We start from the raw sequence: 18988 nt of genomic DNA, 5'->3' as shown, positions 1-18988 counted from the left end.
GTAGAGCCCATATTGAGTGTTCAAGATACGGGTAAGGCTTATTTTCCATGCTACGCGAAACTATAAATTTGAATAATCTTTGATAATTAATGATGAAGAGAAGACTTAGTAGACATTACATCCATATAGTAATATATTGGGCTTCAATCATGTTTGAGAGATTTGGAAATGCTAAGAAGCGCAGAATTGATACAGAGGGGGAGAATGAGCAATCAAAACCGTGGGTTGAAAAGTATAGACCTAAGAAATTAGAAGAAGTGACTGCGCAAGACCATGCTGTCACTGTTCTTAAAAAGACTTTAGAATCTGCGAACCTACCACATATGCTGTTTTACGGCCCACCAGGTACGGGTAAAACATCCACAATCTTAGCGTTGACGAAAGAATTGTTTGGGCCTGAATTAGCAAAGACTAGAGTCCTCGAGCTAAATGCTTCTGATGAGCGTGGTATTTCAATCGTTAGGGAAAAAGTGAAAAATTTCGCCAGATTAACTGTTTCAAAATCATCCAAAGAAGATCTGGAGAAATATCCATGTCCTCCTTATAAAATTATCATCTTGGATGAAGCAGATTCTATGACGGCAGATGCTCAAAGTGCTTTGCGTAGAACTATGGAAACGTATTCTGGTGTTACCAGATTCTGTTTGATTTGTAACTACATTACAAGAATTATTGATCCATTAGCTTCGAGATGTTCAAAATTTAGATTCAAGTCATTGGAGGCCACGAATGCGTTAGATCGTTTAAAATATATTTCCGAAAAAGAGTCTGTACAATATGAAGAAGGAACACTTGAGAAGATTCTCGAGATTTCTCAAGGCGATTTGAGAAGGGCAATTACCTTATTACAATCTGCATCTAAGCGTATAAGTTACCTTAAAGTGGAAAAAATACGTATATTACAAGTAGAAGAACTGGCTGGGGTTGTCCCTACCAAGATATTGCATGAAATAGCGGAAAAAGTGGCCACAAAAGATATAAAAATCATTGCAGATTACGTGGATACCTTTATAATAAGTGGGTGGTCGGGTGTATCTGTGTTAAATCAATTGCATGACTACTATATTACAAATGACGACTATGATACAGATTTCAAAAATAAAGTTTCATGGATCCTATTTGACACTGATGCTAAGTTGACAAATGGTACGAATGAGCATATTCAGTTGCTAAACTTATTGGTCAAGATTTCTCAAGTTTAGCTAAATAATCAGTAATCATTATCGAAGAAATACATAGTAAAAGTATGATATTTTTAAATAAATAACAACATTAAACTATATTAGAAGAAATAAAAACTCCCCCTGCAAAAAAAGTTCCATACATAAATGAATTGTAGATGCTTACTTGAATACAAAAAAGGTATATACCTTATTTAAATAAATATTATTAATTAGTAGGTTGAAAAACTTTGACTTTCTACCGAAGTGTTCAAATCTTTACTTTTCTATTATGACATAAGTCTATCAATCAGGGCAACATAATACTTTTCAAATTGCTTTTGATCAGCAGTTACTAATGCTTCTAATAACTCCATGGTTAGTTGATTTGGGAATTGGATCTGAGGCAAATAAATCTCGGACAAATACTTTAATGCTGGATTAGTATTGGGATCTGAGCCCGCACCGCTTTGAATATATATTTCCTTCAACAATCTAGACAAATCACACGCTACAACTCTATATGTACCTTCTTTTATGTTAAATTTATATTCAGGCTTGAAGGGAATTTCGAATGCTAATGAAACTATCTTGCTGATGAAAAACTCGTTTAATCCCTCAACTTTTTGTATGCTACCTGCATATGCATCGTTTGGATCTGTACATAAACCAGAACCAAAGTATCTAACGAAATTTACAAGTACATTCAATGCTATTTTCATAGTAGATGTTTCCTGCACTTCTTCAGGTGTAAAATTCAGTAAGTCAGACAAAACTATTTGCAAAGCACTGCCATTACTTTCATTTAGCAACAGTGACGTCACTGAATTTGTAACAAATGCCTGCAAAAATGCGAAATATGCCTTTTTGAGTAATACCTTGTCTCTAAATGTATCCGTAACTATAATGTTTCTGTTAGTAGCTTGATGATCCTTATTTGTAATACCATTGGCATGACTGGCCATTTCCTCTTGATCTATCATATCCAGTACCGAATGAACTTTGTTTATCACGGGTGTTATTAGAGTATTAAATAACTGGTAGCAGCCTTCATCCTTATGGAAAGTATGAACCATTTGTCCGAGGAAACCCAGGAAATCATTCATCTCGAGCATGGATAAATCTGATTCGAGGAACAAAGCGATCAATTTGTTGGCAAATGGGACGATTGAGTTATTTAAAATTGGAATCAACCTCGAAAATGTAAATCTCGAGGCATCTCTTATGCTTTCAAATTTATTAAAATACGAGAAAGTTACAAGAACTACTTCTGCAATATTTGAAAATTTCTTGATTAAAGATGGTTGGATTAGTTTCTCACTAACGAGAGCATTATTGACTTGGTTTTCTGGTACCAACCCTCCATGAATACCTCTTGCCAATGTACCAATTGACATTAAAATGTGGTGGCACTGAAGGACAACTTCCGGTGTCTGAACTTGGGAAGAAATACATTGCTCCAAATCAGTGAATAGAGGATTTAATATATCTTCCAAGATATCATAATTAGAGTCGGAATTGGCTCCGATTAAATAACCAACGCCTTCAAAAATATACATTTGATTATCAAAAGTTGTATCAATCTCAGAACCATTTGGATTTATAGCTCCAACTTTGACTACTAATAAGGGTGCAATCTTCGATATTATCTGTTTTAGAATTGGAATGGTAAACTTAGGCTTCAAAGTCTTGATAAATCTTGTGAATAAATACCATGTTCTCAACCGTGCTTTCTCCTTCTTGTTGAATATCCCTGCTTGGCTGCAAAAAATATTCAATATGGCAAACTCATTTTTTTCGTTATTTTGTAAGAATTTATAGTGCCTGACAATTAATTCGAAAAAAGATATTTGGATTAAAGAATTATCCATGTCTAGAATTGAGGTATTTGATAATAAAGTGTTCATAAATTTGTTAGCAACCATGGTTGGTTGAGAATGTGCAATTTCAGTTTTGTTTAGACCGAATAAATTGTTTCTGATACTTTCACAGAGACCATGCATTTGGTAAATGGCTAGTTCAAGATCTCTCCAATCAGTAGAAGTGCTTAATAAGGTTTGAATTTGATTAGAAAGATTCTCTAGATAAAGTTGGGGATTAATAACGGCAATACTGTCCTGAAATGTCTTTAACTTTGATCTTATGGTATCATTGAATTCATCGATATCGTCCTGTGAATCGCTACTATCATCACATGATTCATCAACTCTCATTTTCTTGAAACAAACATTCAACAATGACGTTAAAAATTCGGAATGCAAGTTATCCAAAGGTTGTCTTTTGGAATTGAGTGCTACTGCGGAACCTGGTTTGCCACCAAGAGCAAATAACTTCTTTAAAATACTCAAATATTGTGTAATGAATGGAAAGCATTGTTGGGTCACAGAATCATATTCATGAGACATGAATCTTAATACCAATGGGGCTACCTGACCTATGATTTGCTGATCAGCAGCATTCGCTACTTGCTGGACCTCTATACTACTATCACCATTTTGTTCATTACATTGTTCGAGGATAATAGATAATTCTAAACCAACTGACGAAGCTAACTTTGCTAATTGTTCTTGGACTTCAATGTTGTCGTGATCAATTGATGCTACTTTGTCTGTTAAGTTGAGCATACCCAATAGAGTCAATTTATCGATTGGTTTCATTTTTTTAGATATAATTTCACATAAACATTGAGCACATGCCATTTTAGTTTGTGGAAAGTCCAAATAGTTGTAAACTACAGAGATATAATCCTCAGTTATGATTAAATTAACATCAATCCAAGATATGAATGAACCAATACATGAGAGAGTCAGGATGGAGACTTCATTACAAAATTGATTTTCTTGGTGCGGTATCAAGCTCTTTAAAGTATTTAACCAGATAGTGACCAGAATATTCGTAGCACTGATTCTCATTGTATCTTTTAAATTATTGTTTCTCATTTGAATATCCTTTGATCTTACAAAAGTTTGATCGGCAATTTCTGAATTTATGAAACCACAAATTCTATTAAAGTAATCTATACCAAGTAATGAAAATTCATTCAAAGTTGAAGGTGACTTTGTCAATTGTTCAATGGAGAGTATGGTAATAATATCATCAAAAAAATCGCTCCACTGATTGGAATTAACCTCTCCGTACATGGAGTAAAACAATCTTGTTATCAATTCAGCAATCTTATTTCTAACATACTCTGGATCTCTCACATTATTAGAGATTTTATCTCGAAGAGAATCTAGTATGGCATTTTTTATGAAGGCCTGTGTTGTGATATCGCCAGTATTGTACTGTGATGCAATATCACTGAGTACTTGTAATGAAACAAATTTTGTAAGATCATCTGATTGAGCATCCGTCAATAAAGATGCAAATATCTGAGCAGAATTCTGGTTAGATTTAACTTCATTCAAATATTCTAGAGCTTGTTTCTTAGTATTGATGTCTGAGGTGGCGCTGTTCGCAACAGCGATGACTTCACGAATTCTTTGTAACATCAGACAAAGAGATGCAGAGCTTCGTTACGTTTGTTTCTATAAGGACTATACTATATTTCGAGATGATAACGTTTGATATGAATAAAAATTGGAAATGGTATTATTCTTACCGGATGAGCTGGCACTATCTTTCAATCGACTATCTCACAAAAGGAGGGAAAAAAGAGGCTCAATTTAAACAGGAAGATTTGATGAACCAGATGGAAAACAGCAAAATATCAGGTGCAACAACAGTAGTTTTAATTCTAAACGTAAATGTCTTTGATCTGCCAACCACAAGAACTACAATAGATAGTGGGATAATATATGGCAAATTTTTCTCTTGATCTTCTCAAGTAAAATTCGCTACTGAAGCCAAATCGCTATGAAAAAAAGAAAAATTTTCGGTCGCATTATACTATGCGGTGTAAGGATGAATAATACGTACATTGACAGTTAAACTTACATATATTTGATTCTATTTGAATAGGAATTGCTTGAACTCATCGAACGCTCTTCCTCTGTGCGAGATGCTGTTCTTCTCGAGCTTTTCCATTTCAGCGTAGGTCTTACCGTTGCTTTCGAAGGGCTCGAAGATGGAATCCCAGCCGAAGTTGGTTGGACCACGACTCTCGACAATCCTGCCCTTTGTGAAGCCCTGGAAGACGTGGTACTCACCATTTTCGTCAGCATATGCGATGGTAGTGATAGCTGTGGCACCCTTGTTTTCGAATGGGTCCAATAACTTGACTATCTTGTTCAATCCAAGACTTTTCACAAACCATTTAATAAAGGCTCCCGGTAGACCATTGAGCTCGTCGAAAGTCAATGCAGTGTCCTCCACAAACACTGCATGACCTGGCCCCAGCATCGAGACAGCTTGCTTACACTTTGCCAGTGCTATTTCCTTCAAATCTAACTCCTGTATTTCTTCTAGATCTAACTCTTTATTGATTAAATTGATGTCATCGTCGGATTCATTCTTGGCCAGAATCATCTGAACTTCTTTCAACTTGTTCAAGTTACCAGTAACAAATATAATATCCCTGATCCCAGTCATCTCTCCGTGCCTCTCTCTTGCAAATAGTAACTGAGTTCTTTGAGTCATCGCAGTCTCTCTAATTCCTCATCTCTTTATTTTTTCTTGGATTTTTTCCCAAGTGGTTTCACAGCAAGAAATGACAGTAATGGCAAATGAAGATGTGATGAGGATGATATACTATTAATTATGCTAGCGGCATTCTTATAATAAATAAATAAATATATAGAGAGATAATTTTATTTGAAAATTATTCAGAACAGATGAGTGTGTCTAATATACAAAAATGAGAAAAATTATTTCCATGCGATTACATTAAGCAGTTGGAGCGTATTCTAATTCGTTACTGTTTTCATATTCGTACATGTCTAAGGCAACGATAGCGGATTCTCTGACGACATCAACTGGATCGTTTAAGTAAGCCTTCAAGACTGGAACGACGTCTGGAGTAGCAATGGCACCTAACGCTTCGGCAGCTTCGTGTCTAACCATTGGGGCTTCTTCCATACGGGCTAAGACTTCGACTAATCTTGGGACAGCAGCTGGGTTACCCATTTGACCAAAGACGTAAGCAATTTCGTGCTTGAATAAGGCAGATGGATCATCGAAACCAGTGGCTAAAGCAGAAACAGCTTCAGTGGTACCAATGTCTCTTAATCTGAACATAGCTCTGTATCTTTCGAATAATGGCTTGTCTTGGTTACATAATAATTCTTGTAATTCCTTGATCTTGTAGTCTTTGTTCAAGGCTAATGGTGGAGCTGGATCGGTACTTTCGTATAATGATTCTTGTAGCTTTTCGGATTCAGCAGCAGCACTGTGTTCCCAGTGGATTCTGGCAATGGCTAATTCGGCAGTTTGGACAACAGCTGGATGTGGGTCGTTTTCTAAACATTGAGTTAAGTGTGGCAAAGATTCTTTGTCACCTAAAGCACCTAAAGCTTCTGCAGCTTCGTGTCTGACCATTGGTTGCTGGTTGGCATCTAGCATGACTTCTCTTAATAATGGACAAGCAGACATGTTCTTGGTTTGACCTAAGACGTAGGCAAGCTCGTGCTTTAGTAATTCACTGTCATCAATGAAACATTCAGCAATGTACTTAACGGCCTTGTCGGCGTCCTCCCTTTTGGTTAAATCTTCAGCAACACACTTCAAGTTGAATAAAGCTCTGAATCTGTTAGATAAAATAGAGTCCTTGCTAACTAAGATGTCTCTTAATTGTTCTAGGTTGTTTTCTTCGACAATTTTTTGGTAGTGCTTTTCAAAGTTGGTGGACATGATTTGGGTTATATAAGTTGGCGATTCACTATAAAATATAAAATGAACTATATATTCGAATGAAGCTAGAAGCTGAATCAATTAACATCTCCTTATATAGCTTTTCTTGAACTGAAAATTTTTTGCTTATGCATTTGCTGACAAAAGCAGAAATTGAAGCATAGCTCATCACCCACTGGAAAAAAAAAAGTGAAAAATTTTTCAAATGCCCTCAGAAAACGACGCAGAAAATCTGAAATTTCGAAGCTAATAATGGGACTGGGATAACCAGGAGAATGCCATTGCAGACTTAACCGTGAATGGTGGGATTTTGCTGCGAGAGCCTCTGAAGGCATTACTTGCAATGTAAATACTGAATTACCTGCCGTCAAAGTGTCTAGCAAAAGCGGTTTCCTAATCAGGTAATTGTTTAGTAAGGAACTGATGAGTATGGCCTGTAAGATTAGTGATGCTGGCAGGATGTGTTTCCATTTCCTTAGCAACTTGGTTTTTGCTACTAGCAACCCTAGGCAAGCGTTTTTTGAATGAACGTTTTCGTTTTTCCTGTTATTGCAGGAATTGTTTTCGTGGTGGTAACATTGCTATTGCGTGTTTCTTTATCTGTTCTAAACGGTAACTTCAAGTATAGGGCACTTCATTTCAATTAATAATGTAGGAATGACTTAGATTCCATGCCACCCTCTCGATTCTAAAGACCGCCACTTGAAACATTTTGAACACCCAAAGTTAAACGTAGAAATATTGAATTATAGGAACCCTGTTATCGTTCATATACATATCTAGTTATTGAGATGAGTTTACTGCCTTATATAACGTGCAATATTCTCTGCAGTTTCACTACTAGCTTGCTTGCTTGTTTGCTCGAAAGCTTCTTGATATTTCTTCTGTAAATCTGGTGCAGTTCTATCATTGACCTCTCCTTCCAACCTATCTTCGCCAGGAAACGTGTATTCTCTTTCAATTCCTTCGTCTTCGTCTCTATCAACTAAACCGTCATTTTCGCCTTCTTCTAAATCACTAACGACATCGGCACTGTCGTCAGTGTTTCCATTATTAGCCTTCTTATCTTCCAAGCCCAAATCCTTCATTAAGCCATTCAATGATTGGTCCTTCCTTGCTTGCTCCTTTAATTCTTTTTCTTTGATTATTCTTTCTCTTTCAATCTTATAAAAGTCATTGTATTCATCAACTTTCTTGTCAATAATGTCTAAGAATTCGTCAAACCCATCACCTGTAAAACTAGAAACACCACACATATCAAGTTGCGAATAAAATTCTTCTAACATTAATGACATAGAATTGATTAGTGAACTCATGTAACCCGAACCCATACCCAAATCGCCATTCAATTCTTGATCATTTCTTATAGCTTCTTGGAACGACTCGAAATCCTTCATCCATTCAAATGCAAAATCTGCCTTCTTTACATCAGTCTTATTGAAAACGATAATCATAGGTAACTTGGTTTTATACAGAATGGAACATGCATATAACATATTGCTCATGAATGTGGTTGGTGAGGAGTTTCTTGGAGTATCAACAATGTATGCTATCACAGTTGGGAATGTGGAAGCAAATGATTCTGTAATGATAGAACCAGATGCAGACCAGACAAAACATTCAATTTGGCCAGGTGTATCGACGATGCAATGATCATACGCATCGTTTTTCTTTTCCACCAAACCAATAACTTGGTCTATCTTAGTGGCAAATAAGTTAAGACTGGTCACAATAGCCCCGTTGGGGCCTAAACGATAGTTTTCCATAACTTTTTTGTATTTGATTGAGTCACGAATATCAATATTGGCACCGTAAGGAACTTTCAAAACGGCAGGATCTAGATTGATGACATAAGGGTTCTTATGGTCTGGCGAAGCACGTAAATGAGAGTTTAATCTCTGCATAAACGTGGTCTTACCAGATCCAGCCATACCAATACAAATAACTGTGCTCAAACCCATATTTTGTCTATAATGTTCTACCGTCTTTGCTCTATTCTATGCTTGCTATTCAAGCTCATCGATACTATTTCTTATGTAATGTATACAAAATTTTTTAAGCGGCGTGTGCGGGTAAATGAATGTTTTATAGCAATAGTACTATAATTAATTACAGAACAGTTAGTTGTTGTACTACACTTTACAAGTCTCGTAATTTTGGACGTAAAAGCTAGCAACTAATGTCCTAGTCTTTCTTAATTTTCTGTGGAAAAAACTGATTGTATTCTACTTAGGATGTTGACATTTTTAATCATCGGCTGTAGCGGCCCCATCGATTGCATCACTTGAAGAGATGTATGTCATTCGCTTTAGGCATAATAAAATTTATTTACAAAATTAACTATATAGTTTGAGGACCCTTTCTTCAACATTATCTAAGCAACTTTCATGTTGCACAATCATCAGATCGTTTGCCAACCCTCTCATCAAGTCAGCTGGCTGTGGTTGGCCAGGACCACCCATCATCATATCCTGTTGTTGCATTAGTCCAAACTGATCACCATTTGAGTCCGCTAAAAGAAGGTTATATACTGGGTTCAAACCTAACACTGAGATAAAATACCACGAAATAGCACTAACCCAACGCACGTCTAAGTCGGCAGTCATGATACCACTTTGTAGCATTTCTTTGAAACGGACTGTTAATGGAAAAGGTAGTTTCATCAGAACGAAGCCAGCAAAGAAGTGATTAACCCACCACATGATTAGTGTTTGTGGGATAAAATTGGCCAAATTACTCTTTGCCATGGACATCATCGAATCTGAAAAGTTTGGATCAGTAAATGGGTTTGGCATTTCTTCTTTGCCTGTAGCAGCGCTGCCATTATTTGTTTTAGCGACATATCTACCTTCACTTAGAATTTGAGACAGTTTCATTTTCCTTATCTCGAATGAATCACTGTCTAAATTAGATCCATTTGCCAATAATGCTTGTCCTTTCAATAAATATTGAGATTCTGTCTGTTTTACTCTTGGCTGGCCTCTCAATTTGGGGCCTATCAATACCATGATGTATTGACGTAAAATACCCGTTAACACCATTACAAGTGAAATCGGTAGGAGGACCCAGTATTTCAACCTAGGGTCCAAGGTCAGCTCTGCAATCGACCCGGCTGTTCCCGTAGCTAGAAGGCTCAAAACAGATAGCATTGATGGTTGAACTTGTGTCTGTCAACTCAAGCGATTGAAGATTCTTCTTTTTTATCGATTCCTTTCCTACATCATTTACTAGCAAAATGTGATATTGAAAAAAACATGCCATGACCCGGCCAACCTAGCTATCTTTAGATACAATATCTTTAGTGAAGACCAACCACTTTTTATCCCTTGAAATCAGCGGGTTTGTCAATTGACACTCTGCAATTTGGGCTAATAGGTTCTGTGCAACTAATCGCTTCGAATTTGTTCGATTTTCCTTATTGATTTTGGCAATTTCTAAGAACTTCTCATAGTTGAGATTTTTATACATATTAGCCGACTCTTCCACTAGAGCACCCAAATACTCGGTTACATTAGCACCTGATGAACCTTGCATGTTGATCCTTAGACCTAGACTGTGTAGGTTTAAGTTGTAAGAGCAGTTGGTGGAAGTAGTGCCTTCAATTATCGATTGAACTGTATCCAGATTCCTTATAGTTTGGAAAACACACATTAAACTGGCCTGTTTTACTCCATTTCGTCGAGAAAATAAATTCAATTTCAGGCTTGCAGCGAACATTGACTTACTTACAGCAGTTTCGTCGAAAAAGGATCTGATCGATGCATTATACTTGTTTTTGACAAATTCATTCCAAAAATATTCTTTATTGAACCATTCATCCTTTGTTATTGGCTTCTCCCACTGAAATAAACAGAAAGCGTTGTGCTCAGATAGGTTCCTGGAATATTTCTCTCTTACGTATTTCTTGGCTATGTTGCGCTCGAGGCTTTTCAACTGTCTCTCATTTATCTTTGAGGGATACTTATAAACAAACTGCGGTGTCTTTAACAAATCCTTGAAGACACTTGACATTGTCAGTTGAATGTGCATGAGCTGTTTGTGATGGACAGTACGTGTGTCTGTCTTCAAAGCATTGCTTGATTTTGAATATCACGTTTGTTGCAAGCACGCGTCTAAGAACAAAGTCCTATTGCGCAAGTTAAGATACTAGTTCTGGTCAATGTAGCTACAAGCGATTGAACGGGATGGGGGGATTCGTTCTCACGATAGTGCATACAAGGAGTTAGTGAACTGGGTAAGGTAGCTGGCCAATGAAGTAAGCGGTATCCTGATCAATGAAGCGAATGAAGGAAGAGGGGTTGAAAGAAAAGGAGAGCTTGATATCATAATAAGACATTTGCAATAACATAAAAAGCATACCAGAATATACTAGTCACCATATTAAAGAAGGTATAGAATGTTAGAGGAGGTATTTATGTGTGGTCATTAGTCTCCATTTGAGTTTGGGAATCCCAAAGAAGAGAGTCATCACCAATCTACATCTTTTGGAATGGCTTGTTAACACTGCGAGATTAACAAGAACAGGCATATTATCAAAAATCGGAGCATATTCGTGTCTTTTTGCAAGACGACTGCCGCTTCTAAGCGGAGTTTGTTCTCTCAGCTACTACTATCAGCTTCGAGCAAATTGTAATATCACACTCAACTAATTCAATTTGAGTTGAGGCTAACTCAATACTGACTTTGAAAACCTTGATAGTTCAGAGGTACATCGGCTTCCCAAAGAAGTATATCATTGATAAAAATTTTCTGTATTCGGCGACCTCATCGCGTAATTACCGAAATAGGAAGTATACATTACTGAATGAAACGTTTCAAATACAGCAGATACTTATGCCATTTGCTTTAGTTGTATGTGCTACAAATGAGGTTTGCTCTTAATAATATGGCTGATTCAATATATATAATGAAGCCGCTTAGTTTTTAAGATAACAGATATGACTTCCGCAACCAAAGTCGACAAAAGTGAGAAATGGTGAAAATTCTAATGAAGCACAGGAGGCACATATTCATGAATGTAGATGTAAAATCAGACGCTATATTGTCACTTTTTGTTTTCATCTTTACAATAGCAAGTGGGCTAATTCCATCTATATCTTCAATCCTTACTGGTAAAGTGTTTGATTTATTGGCAAATATTTTGACAATGGAAAAAGATGAACTGTTATCACAATTAACTGTCAAGTCGATGTCTCTAATGGCACTGGGTGCTGCAACTATCCCTGTTATGTGGCTCTCGATCTCTGCATGGATGTCGATCGGTGAAACACAAAGTTTTAGAATAAGAAGAACGATATTACTATCGTATCTAAAAAAGCCCATGGAATGGTTTGACGAAAATGATCAGTTGTTAGGTGATTTTGTCCAAATGCATAGATGTGTTGAAGAGGTAAGATCCGGCTCAGCAGAGGCCTCCGCTATCACCTTTCAAAATTTTGTTGCAATTATTGCACTAGTATGTACGTCATTTTATTATTCTTGGTCCTTAACTTTGATTATTTTATGCTCCTCCCCTCTTCTTATCGTGTTAGCTGCTTTCTTTTCTAGAATGATAGAGAACTTTACTAAGTTGGAGAATGATGAAACTGGTATCGCTGCCCAGTCACTTACGTGGTCCATGAATGCAGCCCAATTAGTAAAATTATATTGCACTCAGGATTTTGAAATTAAAAAATTTAAGGAAATTGTAATTCGTTGTAACGATTATTTTATCAATGCCTGGTTTTATGTGTCTGCAAACACCTCAATTTTGAGGTTTTTATCATTGGCTATGTTTGTGCAAGGCTTTTGGTTTGGTTCTACCATGATTAAGAAAAACAAGATGTCTGTTGATCAGGTTATTACTTGCTTTAGTTCATGTTTAATGTTAGGCTCAATATTAAATACAACTTTACCACAAATTGTGTTATTACAAAAGGCTCACGTAGGCTTAAATAGAGTTCAAGATTTTTTGGAGGATAAGTCAGAAATGGCTACCGACAGAGACAGGCAAACCTCAATCAATCTTGACAACGTACCTATTTCCATCAGCTTTGATGCTATCAGCTTTTGTTATCCAAGTAGGCCCGATGATATGGTTTTGAAAAATATATCCATGAATTTTGACCCAAATAAGACTACTTTTATAGTTGGTAAATCAGGCTCTGGAAAATCAACAATGTCGAACCTTCTACTGAAATTTTATAATGGGTACAATGGATGTATCAAAGTAAATGGCGTGAATGTCCAATCTATTGACCGACATTGGATTACTAAAAATGTTACACTAGTTGAACAAAAATGTACATTGTTTAATGACACACTCAGAAATAATCTTCTTATTGGGCTTTCTCATATATCTGCTGCTGAGGATGTTGATAGCCGCCTTCAGGAGGCTTGTAGATTTGCGTTATTAGATAACGTCATCGAAAAACTGCCCAGTGGGTTAGATACAAAAGTTGGTAGTGGAGGAGTATCGCTCAGCGGTGGCCAACAGCAAAGAGTTGCTTTAGCACGTGCCTATTTGAGAGATACACCTGTGGTCATACTAGATGAAGCGATTTCTGCTTTAGATGCAAGGAATCGCCGCCAATTAATGGAAAACATTAGAATCTGGACGAGGTCCAAAACTGCAATAATACTTACACATGAATTGAATCAGATTTTGCCTAGCGACTTCTTATACCTCATGGAGAATGGACAAATAAAGGAGGAAGGGTATCAAAATGAACTCATAGAAAATGTGGAAAGTACTTTTTGTAAGTTCTTTCACTTACAAAATAGCAACAGGGAATCTGAAAGCCTTACTACTATCTCATCGACTACTGAGAGAAGTTCATCAGAAAAATTTATTCAAACCCAATGCAGGAAAGATGCTACTGAAGTACAAGAAAAACTATCCAAAGATCTGGAGTCGTCATCGTCAGGTAGCTATACAGCCGAAGAAACGGTAGGCACTGTAAAAAGCAATGAAACTCTTGGATCTGACATTGAAACCCATCTAAAATCAACAGGAAATGAGGATGCAGAGCCTATAGAAATCACCCCGTTAAAGACAATCATATGCCGCATGCTTAGAACGGTGAGATATAGAAAAACTCTATTACTTGGTGTCATTAGTGCAATAATAGCAGGTATAGCGAATCCAGTATTTTCATTTACATTCAGTTATTTATTGGATGGTATTGTTCCTAAAGTGGATGGAGTGGGTTCTTCGCATTATTTGCTAAAATGGTCAGTCATTGTCCTATGTGTTGCCTTTACAGATGGTATCTCCACCTTTTTGAAAAGCTTTAGTTTGGGTTTTGTGAGTGAAAACTGGATTATGGATTTGAGAAATAAGGCCATGGAGTCTATAACCAATAAAGAGCTGGAATGGTTTTATAAAGATGAAAATAAGTCATCAGAACTAGCTGCTCTTGTTCTTAATGATTTAAGAGATTTAAGGTCATTGATTTCAGAATTTATATCTGCAATGAGCACATTTATTGTTGTTTCACTAGCTGGTTTGATTTGGGCCCTAACGACCGGCTGGAAATTGAGTTTAGTATGCATAGCTATGTTTCCTTTAATTATACTATTCTCTGCCATATATGGTAGTATATTGCAAAGGTATGAAACCACTTATAAGACAACAGTAGCTGATTTGGAAAATTGCGTATATGAAATCATGCTGGGCATAAAAACTATTAGATGTCTACAACTAGAACAACATTTCATTCAGCGCTATTCGGTGCTAGAGGCTAGAATGAAACATATTGGCCGTAAAAGGGCAATTGCAACAGGATTTGGTATCGCTATCACCACCGCATTGGTGATGTGTATTGAGGCAATTCTATTTTACTATGGTCTGAAACTAGTATTCATTGGTGAATATACCACAATGAAAATGTTTAAAACATTTACTCTTCTTTTATTTACTATTATGACATGTACAAGTTTGATAAACCAAATCCCGGACGTTACGAGGGGACAAAGAGCAGCTAGTAGAATCTTCAGAATACTTGATGAATCGGATCGCTTCTTGGAGGACAGTGATGAACACGGTAGAACGAGAGGCATTCCAAAAAATAATTCGATAAAATCAATTATTACAATAAACAACCTTCAGTTTCACTACCCTTCCGCTGAAAGCTCTAACGTATTCAACCGCCTCAACTTGCAAATAGCAGACAATCAAACAGTAGCAGTTGTTGCTGAGTCTGGTTCCGGGAAATCAACTTTGTTATATCTACTAACTAGGCTGTACAAAGTGGATTTTAATTCGATATTTATTGATGGGACAGATATAAATGAATGGCAACTAACCTCTTTGAGAAATCTAATTGCTATAGTTGAACAAAAGCCTACTCTATTTGAAGGATCTATCAGAAAAAATCTCATTTATGGAAACAAGCTTGAGATTATGGACATGGACATTTATGATGTGCTTAAACAAGTTGGGATATTTGATTTTGTGACTTCACTGCCTAATGGGATTGATACAAATGTTGATACGAGTTTATTATCAGGGGGTCAAGCTCAGAGAATATGCATAGCCAGAGCTCTTCTACGTAAAAGCAAGATTTTAATTCTTGACGAGTGCACATCTGCATTAGATGCAGAGAGCGCATTTGTCATTCAGAATTTAGTGAAAAGCGGATTGCCTGGTGTCTTAACCATTGCCATCACACATAGTGAGCCAATGATGAGAGCATGTGGGAATGTTATCGTCCTACAAGATGGAGAGACTGCTCAACAAGGTACTTTTGACGAACTATATAAGCCTGGTAACGAGCTACATCGAATCGTTATAGCTCATGCATAAAATTAATGTACAATTTGTAAAATTTACCTTTGCATTCAAAATTACATATCCCTATATAAAAAAAGGTTTGACATGTTATCATTAATTTATAAATGAATTGTAATATAAGGGACTTCGGCATCCTCACCATCCTTGTCATCTGTACAGATTTCTAGAATCATGGTACGAACATGTGATGGAACTTCATTTTTGGTTACAACCTTTACTAGTTCAGTAATAGGTAGATTTAATCTATCTTTCAACTTCTTTGGTGGGAAGAAGGAGGCGTATAATAGTGAAACTCCGTATGAAAGCATTGTTATTTCTAAACCTTCATTCTTTTCGAAATTGTCGATCAACTCCTGCAGCTTAATATCACCTTGAATGTCAAATCTATCCCATATTTTATCGTACGTCTTCTCGTTATATTTGCCCTTTGGTGAAGCAATTGGTTCGGAGAAACCGAAGAAAGGTAATGCCAGGTTTACAAATCCATTTTTATATTGTTCAATATCATCCTTACCATCTACGATCTTGTACAGTTCCAAATTAACTAAACCAGTAACTAAACCAGTCGTGGTCGCGATTGCAGGAATGATACGACCAGCGATAAATTTAGTTTTCTGACGATCAGCCAATTCAATAGAGTAGTTTTCGGCCCTACAGTTTGAACAGGCTGTAATAAATTCAATATGATGATTACTGTCATCATCCTTTTCAAATTCCGCAGGTTGTAAAGCAAAGTGAGATAGAGAAGAAGGGGCTGGCAAGGACTTGATCAAGGTATCAACTTCATCACCAGATTGAGTGCCGGCATTTGGATCTGGATCCTCGTCATTGACTTGAATTTTCAAATTCACATTTGGCTTGAATACTGGAATATCCATATTCTCTATAACTGATTCATAGAAATCTTTTGATTGACTAGAGCCATCTATATTTAGCCCAAAGTTGAAAGCACGTAAATTAGCCCCCCCTACAACGAAGTCATAATGGTTCTCTTCATTGATATTGAAAATCAATGGGGTAGGTGCACGCTTTGCACCTGACCAGAAAGGTTCACCACTAGATGTTTTCGCATCTGCAGGGAAGTTGTATAATAATTGTTTGATATCATGGTTGAACTTCTTTTCAAATTCTAGACGAGCCCATTGGATACATTCTTCGAAATTTTTTGGTTTATTATTGATAGAATCTAAGATTGACTCAATGATACCTTTCACGTCACCACTTTGCTTTAATGTTTGCTCAATAAAATCTGGTTGACTTATGAACATATTGACGTTTTCAGGTACGTCAAAGAAGTAACCTTGGAAAAGAGACTTTGCCCAAGCAATAGTATGATCGATTTTACTTGGGAAAGAACGTAAAGTACATAAAGGAATGGATTTTTCTGGTGGATCTCTTGAAGAAGAATATGATTCCGTTAATCTTGGGACAACTACTTGGGTGTTACCTTTAGTACCCAAAGTACCAGACTCTAATAATGGTTTTCTGTAGAAGACGCAACGACGATCGACGTAAGTACGCGCATCGACATTATCTAAGGCATTCGTAACAAAGTCCAAATCTTGCCAAAAGGCGTCATTAAAAATTTCTTCACTTTCAGTACCGACTTTATCAATTTTTGGTTCAATCTTGCCCTTTAAATCGGAATTCATGGCAACAACTGCCTCAGCCGCAACTTCTGATTTATTTCTTCCAACATCCTTTGATCTGAATAAGAATTGACGGTTCAAGTTGGATTTCTCAATTGTATCATTATCAGTGACAACAACATAACCATCGCTGCCAGAACCGAGACCCATTAATGCCCAATTCTTTAACATTTCACAACCAATAGCACCGGAACCAACCAAAAAAACTTTAGAGTTAGCAACTTTCTTTTGGAAGTCAATACCATAGACAGCAATTTGGTTGTCATAACGACAATTGATTGCTTGTGTTGTTTCTTCATTTCTTGGGAAATTTTTGACATCTGGTAATGATTCTAATGAATCGAAGTACATGTATTGTTTCAAGGGAGTAAATTTACCAGAACATGCTTTGAGTACTTCTTGGGCAACTAACCCACCAAAAAGGGCTACAACACCAGGAATATCACCTCTTGCTTGGTACGATAACTCTCTAATTAATTTTTCGTTGACATCAGCACCAGATAATACATTTGGTTGTTGTGCAGCTAAATCTGTGACCAGTTTGACGAGTTCATTTGCATCTTCATTATTCATTGGTCTTGGAAGTTGATCTTGATGTCTTATCTTGAAATGGTGTAGAGCTTGGAAACCTAAATGTAATTGAGCAGATCTCTCAAATTTAGCAAAATCTGAAAATATTAATTCGGGATTCTGAATGGAGTCCTTTAGAGATTTGAAAGACATCTTTTGAGGAACTTTAACTTCGGTGAATACACCACCTTTCTTGTAAGTACCGAAGTGTTCGATTGAACCAATTCTAAATGCAAATGGACCTAGAACTTCCACTTTATAAAGAGTTCCATCATTTAATTTTTCTAGGCCTTCCACTTCAGAAAATTTCACGTAATTTCCATCTTCTAATCCGTGTCTATTGTCGTCTAACATTGTTACAGTACCATCTGCCTCAATATCAGAAACCATACCGGTACGTGGTTCTTCACCTGTAGGATCGATAATTGTAAAATCGTCACCAAAATCTACAAACACGTTACCAAAAAGACCTCTCGTCTCTGTGGAAACAAATTTGATATCGTTGGCATGACAGTAAGAATTGATCTTAATTTTGTCTTCTAAGGATACAGTTTCAGTAGCCACTACTACTTGAAAGGAACCTAATTCAGATTCGTCATTCAAATGGTCCAGGACTTTAATTGGCACGTAAGCATTTAGCTCTTCTAATTTTGACTGAGAAGCAAGGTCCCTTTTCTTACCAATATCATTTTCATTAAGAAAAAATTGTGTAGAAAGGTCCTGAAGAGTAACAGGTTCTGGGTCAAATAGAGTCAAAGATTTGACACCAGCCAGGGCAACATTTTTAGCGATTTCAATACCTAAACCTTTCAAACCAACGATCAAAACGTTTGAAAGTTGCATCTTTAACATGGCTTCTTTACCTAGAACATACAATTGACGAGAGTACAGACCCTCATCAATTTCTTCGTTTAGTTTACTCATCTTTCTATAGTACAGACTACGGTCCTTAATGAATATCTATGGTGGGTAGTGTATAATAAGTATTGATTTGCCACCTTTAACAAATTTCAAGCTTGTTATTAATCCTCATTTCGCTATGTTCGAGG

At 36.6% G+C, this 18988-nt stretch overlaps 9 protein-coding genes across 9 annotated transcripts; 2 read left to right on the top strand and 7 right to left on the bottom strand.

Moving 5' to 3' along the window:
• Positions 1 to 149: 149 nt before the first annotated feature.
• On the top strand, positions 150 to 1202 carry RFC2 (replication factor C subunit 2; the record flags this gene model as incomplete). Its single annotated transcript, XM_003957270.1, has 1 exon — positions 150 to 1202. The coding sequence occupies one exon, from the start codon at positions 150 to 152 to the stop codon at positions 1200 to 1202; it is 1053 nt and encodes a 350-aa protein (XP_003957319.1).
• Positions 1203 to 1450: 248 nt separating this feature from the next.
• Positions 1451 to 4651, bottom strand: LOS1 (Ran GTPase-binding protein LOS1; the record flags this gene model as incomplete). The annotated part of the gene is made up of 1 exon (XM_003957269.1): positions 1451 to 4651. One exon carries the CDS (start codon positions 4649 to 4651, stop codon positions 1451 to 1453), a length of 3201 nt encoding a protein of 1066 aa, XP_003957318.1.
• Positions 4652 to 5108: 457 nt separating this feature from the next.
• Positions 5109 to 5690, bottom strand: HAM1 (nucleoside triphosphate pyrophosphohydrolase HAM1; the record flags this gene model as incomplete). The annotated part of the gene is made up of 1 exon (XM_003957268.1): positions 5109 to 5690. The coding sequence occupies one exon, from the start codon at positions 5688 to 5690 to the stop codon at positions 5109 to 5111; it is 582 nt and encodes a 193-aa protein (XP_003957317.1).
• Positions 5691 to 5984: 294 nt separating this feature from the next.
• LIA1 (deoxyhypusine monooxygenase) lies at positions 5985 to 6947 on the bottom strand (the record flags this gene model as incomplete). Its single annotated transcript, XM_003957267.1, has 1 exon — positions 5985 to 6947. The coding sequence occupies one exon, from the start codon at positions 6945 to 6947 to the stop codon at positions 5985 to 5987; it is 963 nt and encodes a 320-aa protein (XP_003957316.1).
• Positions 6948 to 7744: 797 nt separating this feature from the next.
• Positions 7745 to 8908, bottom strand: NPA3 (GTPase NPA3; the record flags this gene model as incomplete). Its single annotated transcript, XM_003957266.1, has 1 exon — positions 7745 to 8908. One exon carries the CDS (start codon positions 8906 to 8908, stop codon positions 7745 to 7747), a length of 1164 nt encoding a protein of 387 aa, XP_003957315.1.
• A 375-nt stretch (positions 8909 to 9283) lies between these two features.
• Positions 9284 to 10096, bottom strand: EMC3 (ER membrane complex subunit EMC3; the record flags this gene model as incomplete). Its single annotated transcript, XM_003957265.1, has 1 exon — positions 9284 to 10096. One exon carries the CDS (start codon positions 10094 to 10096, stop codon positions 9284 to 9286), a length of 813 nt encoding a protein of 270 aa, XP_003957314.1.
• Positions 10097 to 10220: 124 nt separating this feature from the next.
• Positions 10221 to 10976, bottom strand: CBT1 (Cbt1p; the record flags this gene model as incomplete). The annotated part of the gene is made up of 1 exon (XM_003957264.1): positions 10221 to 10976. One exon carries the CDS (start codon positions 10974 to 10976, stop codon positions 10221 to 10223), a length of 756 nt encoding a protein of 251 aa, XP_003957313.1.
• A 943-nt stretch (positions 10977 to 11919) lies between these two features.
• Positions 11920 to 15732, top strand: STE6 (ATP-binding cassette a-factor transporter STE6; the record flags this gene model as incomplete). The annotated part of the gene is made up of 1 exon (XM_003957263.1): positions 11920 to 15732. One exon carries the CDS (start codon positions 11920 to 11922, stop codon positions 15730 to 15732), a length of 3813 nt encoding a protein of 1270 aa, XP_003957312.1.
• Positions 15733 to 15818: 86 nt separating this feature from the next.
• UBA1 (E1 ubiquitin-activating protein UBA1) lies at positions 15819 to 18863 on the bottom strand (the record flags this gene model as incomplete). The annotated part of the gene is made up of 1 exon (XM_003957262.1): positions 15819 to 18863. The coding sequence occupies one exon, from the start codon at positions 18861 to 18863 to the stop codon at positions 15819 to 15821; it is 3045 nt and encodes a 1014-aa protein (XP_003957311.1).
• Positions 18864 to 18988: the final 125 nt, after the last annotated feature.

Source organism: Kazachstania africana, chromosome 5 (assembly GCF_000304475.1).
Source record: "Kazachstania africana CBS 2517 chromosome 5, complete genome".
NCBI classification, from domain to species: domain Eukaryota; kingdom Fungi; phylum Ascomycota; class Saccharomycetes; order Saccharomycetales; family Saccharomycetaceae; genus Kazachstania; species Kazachstania africana.
The sequence above is the reverse complement of the archived record's forward strand: the minus strand, read 5'-3'. Positions and strand labels throughout refer to the sequence as shown.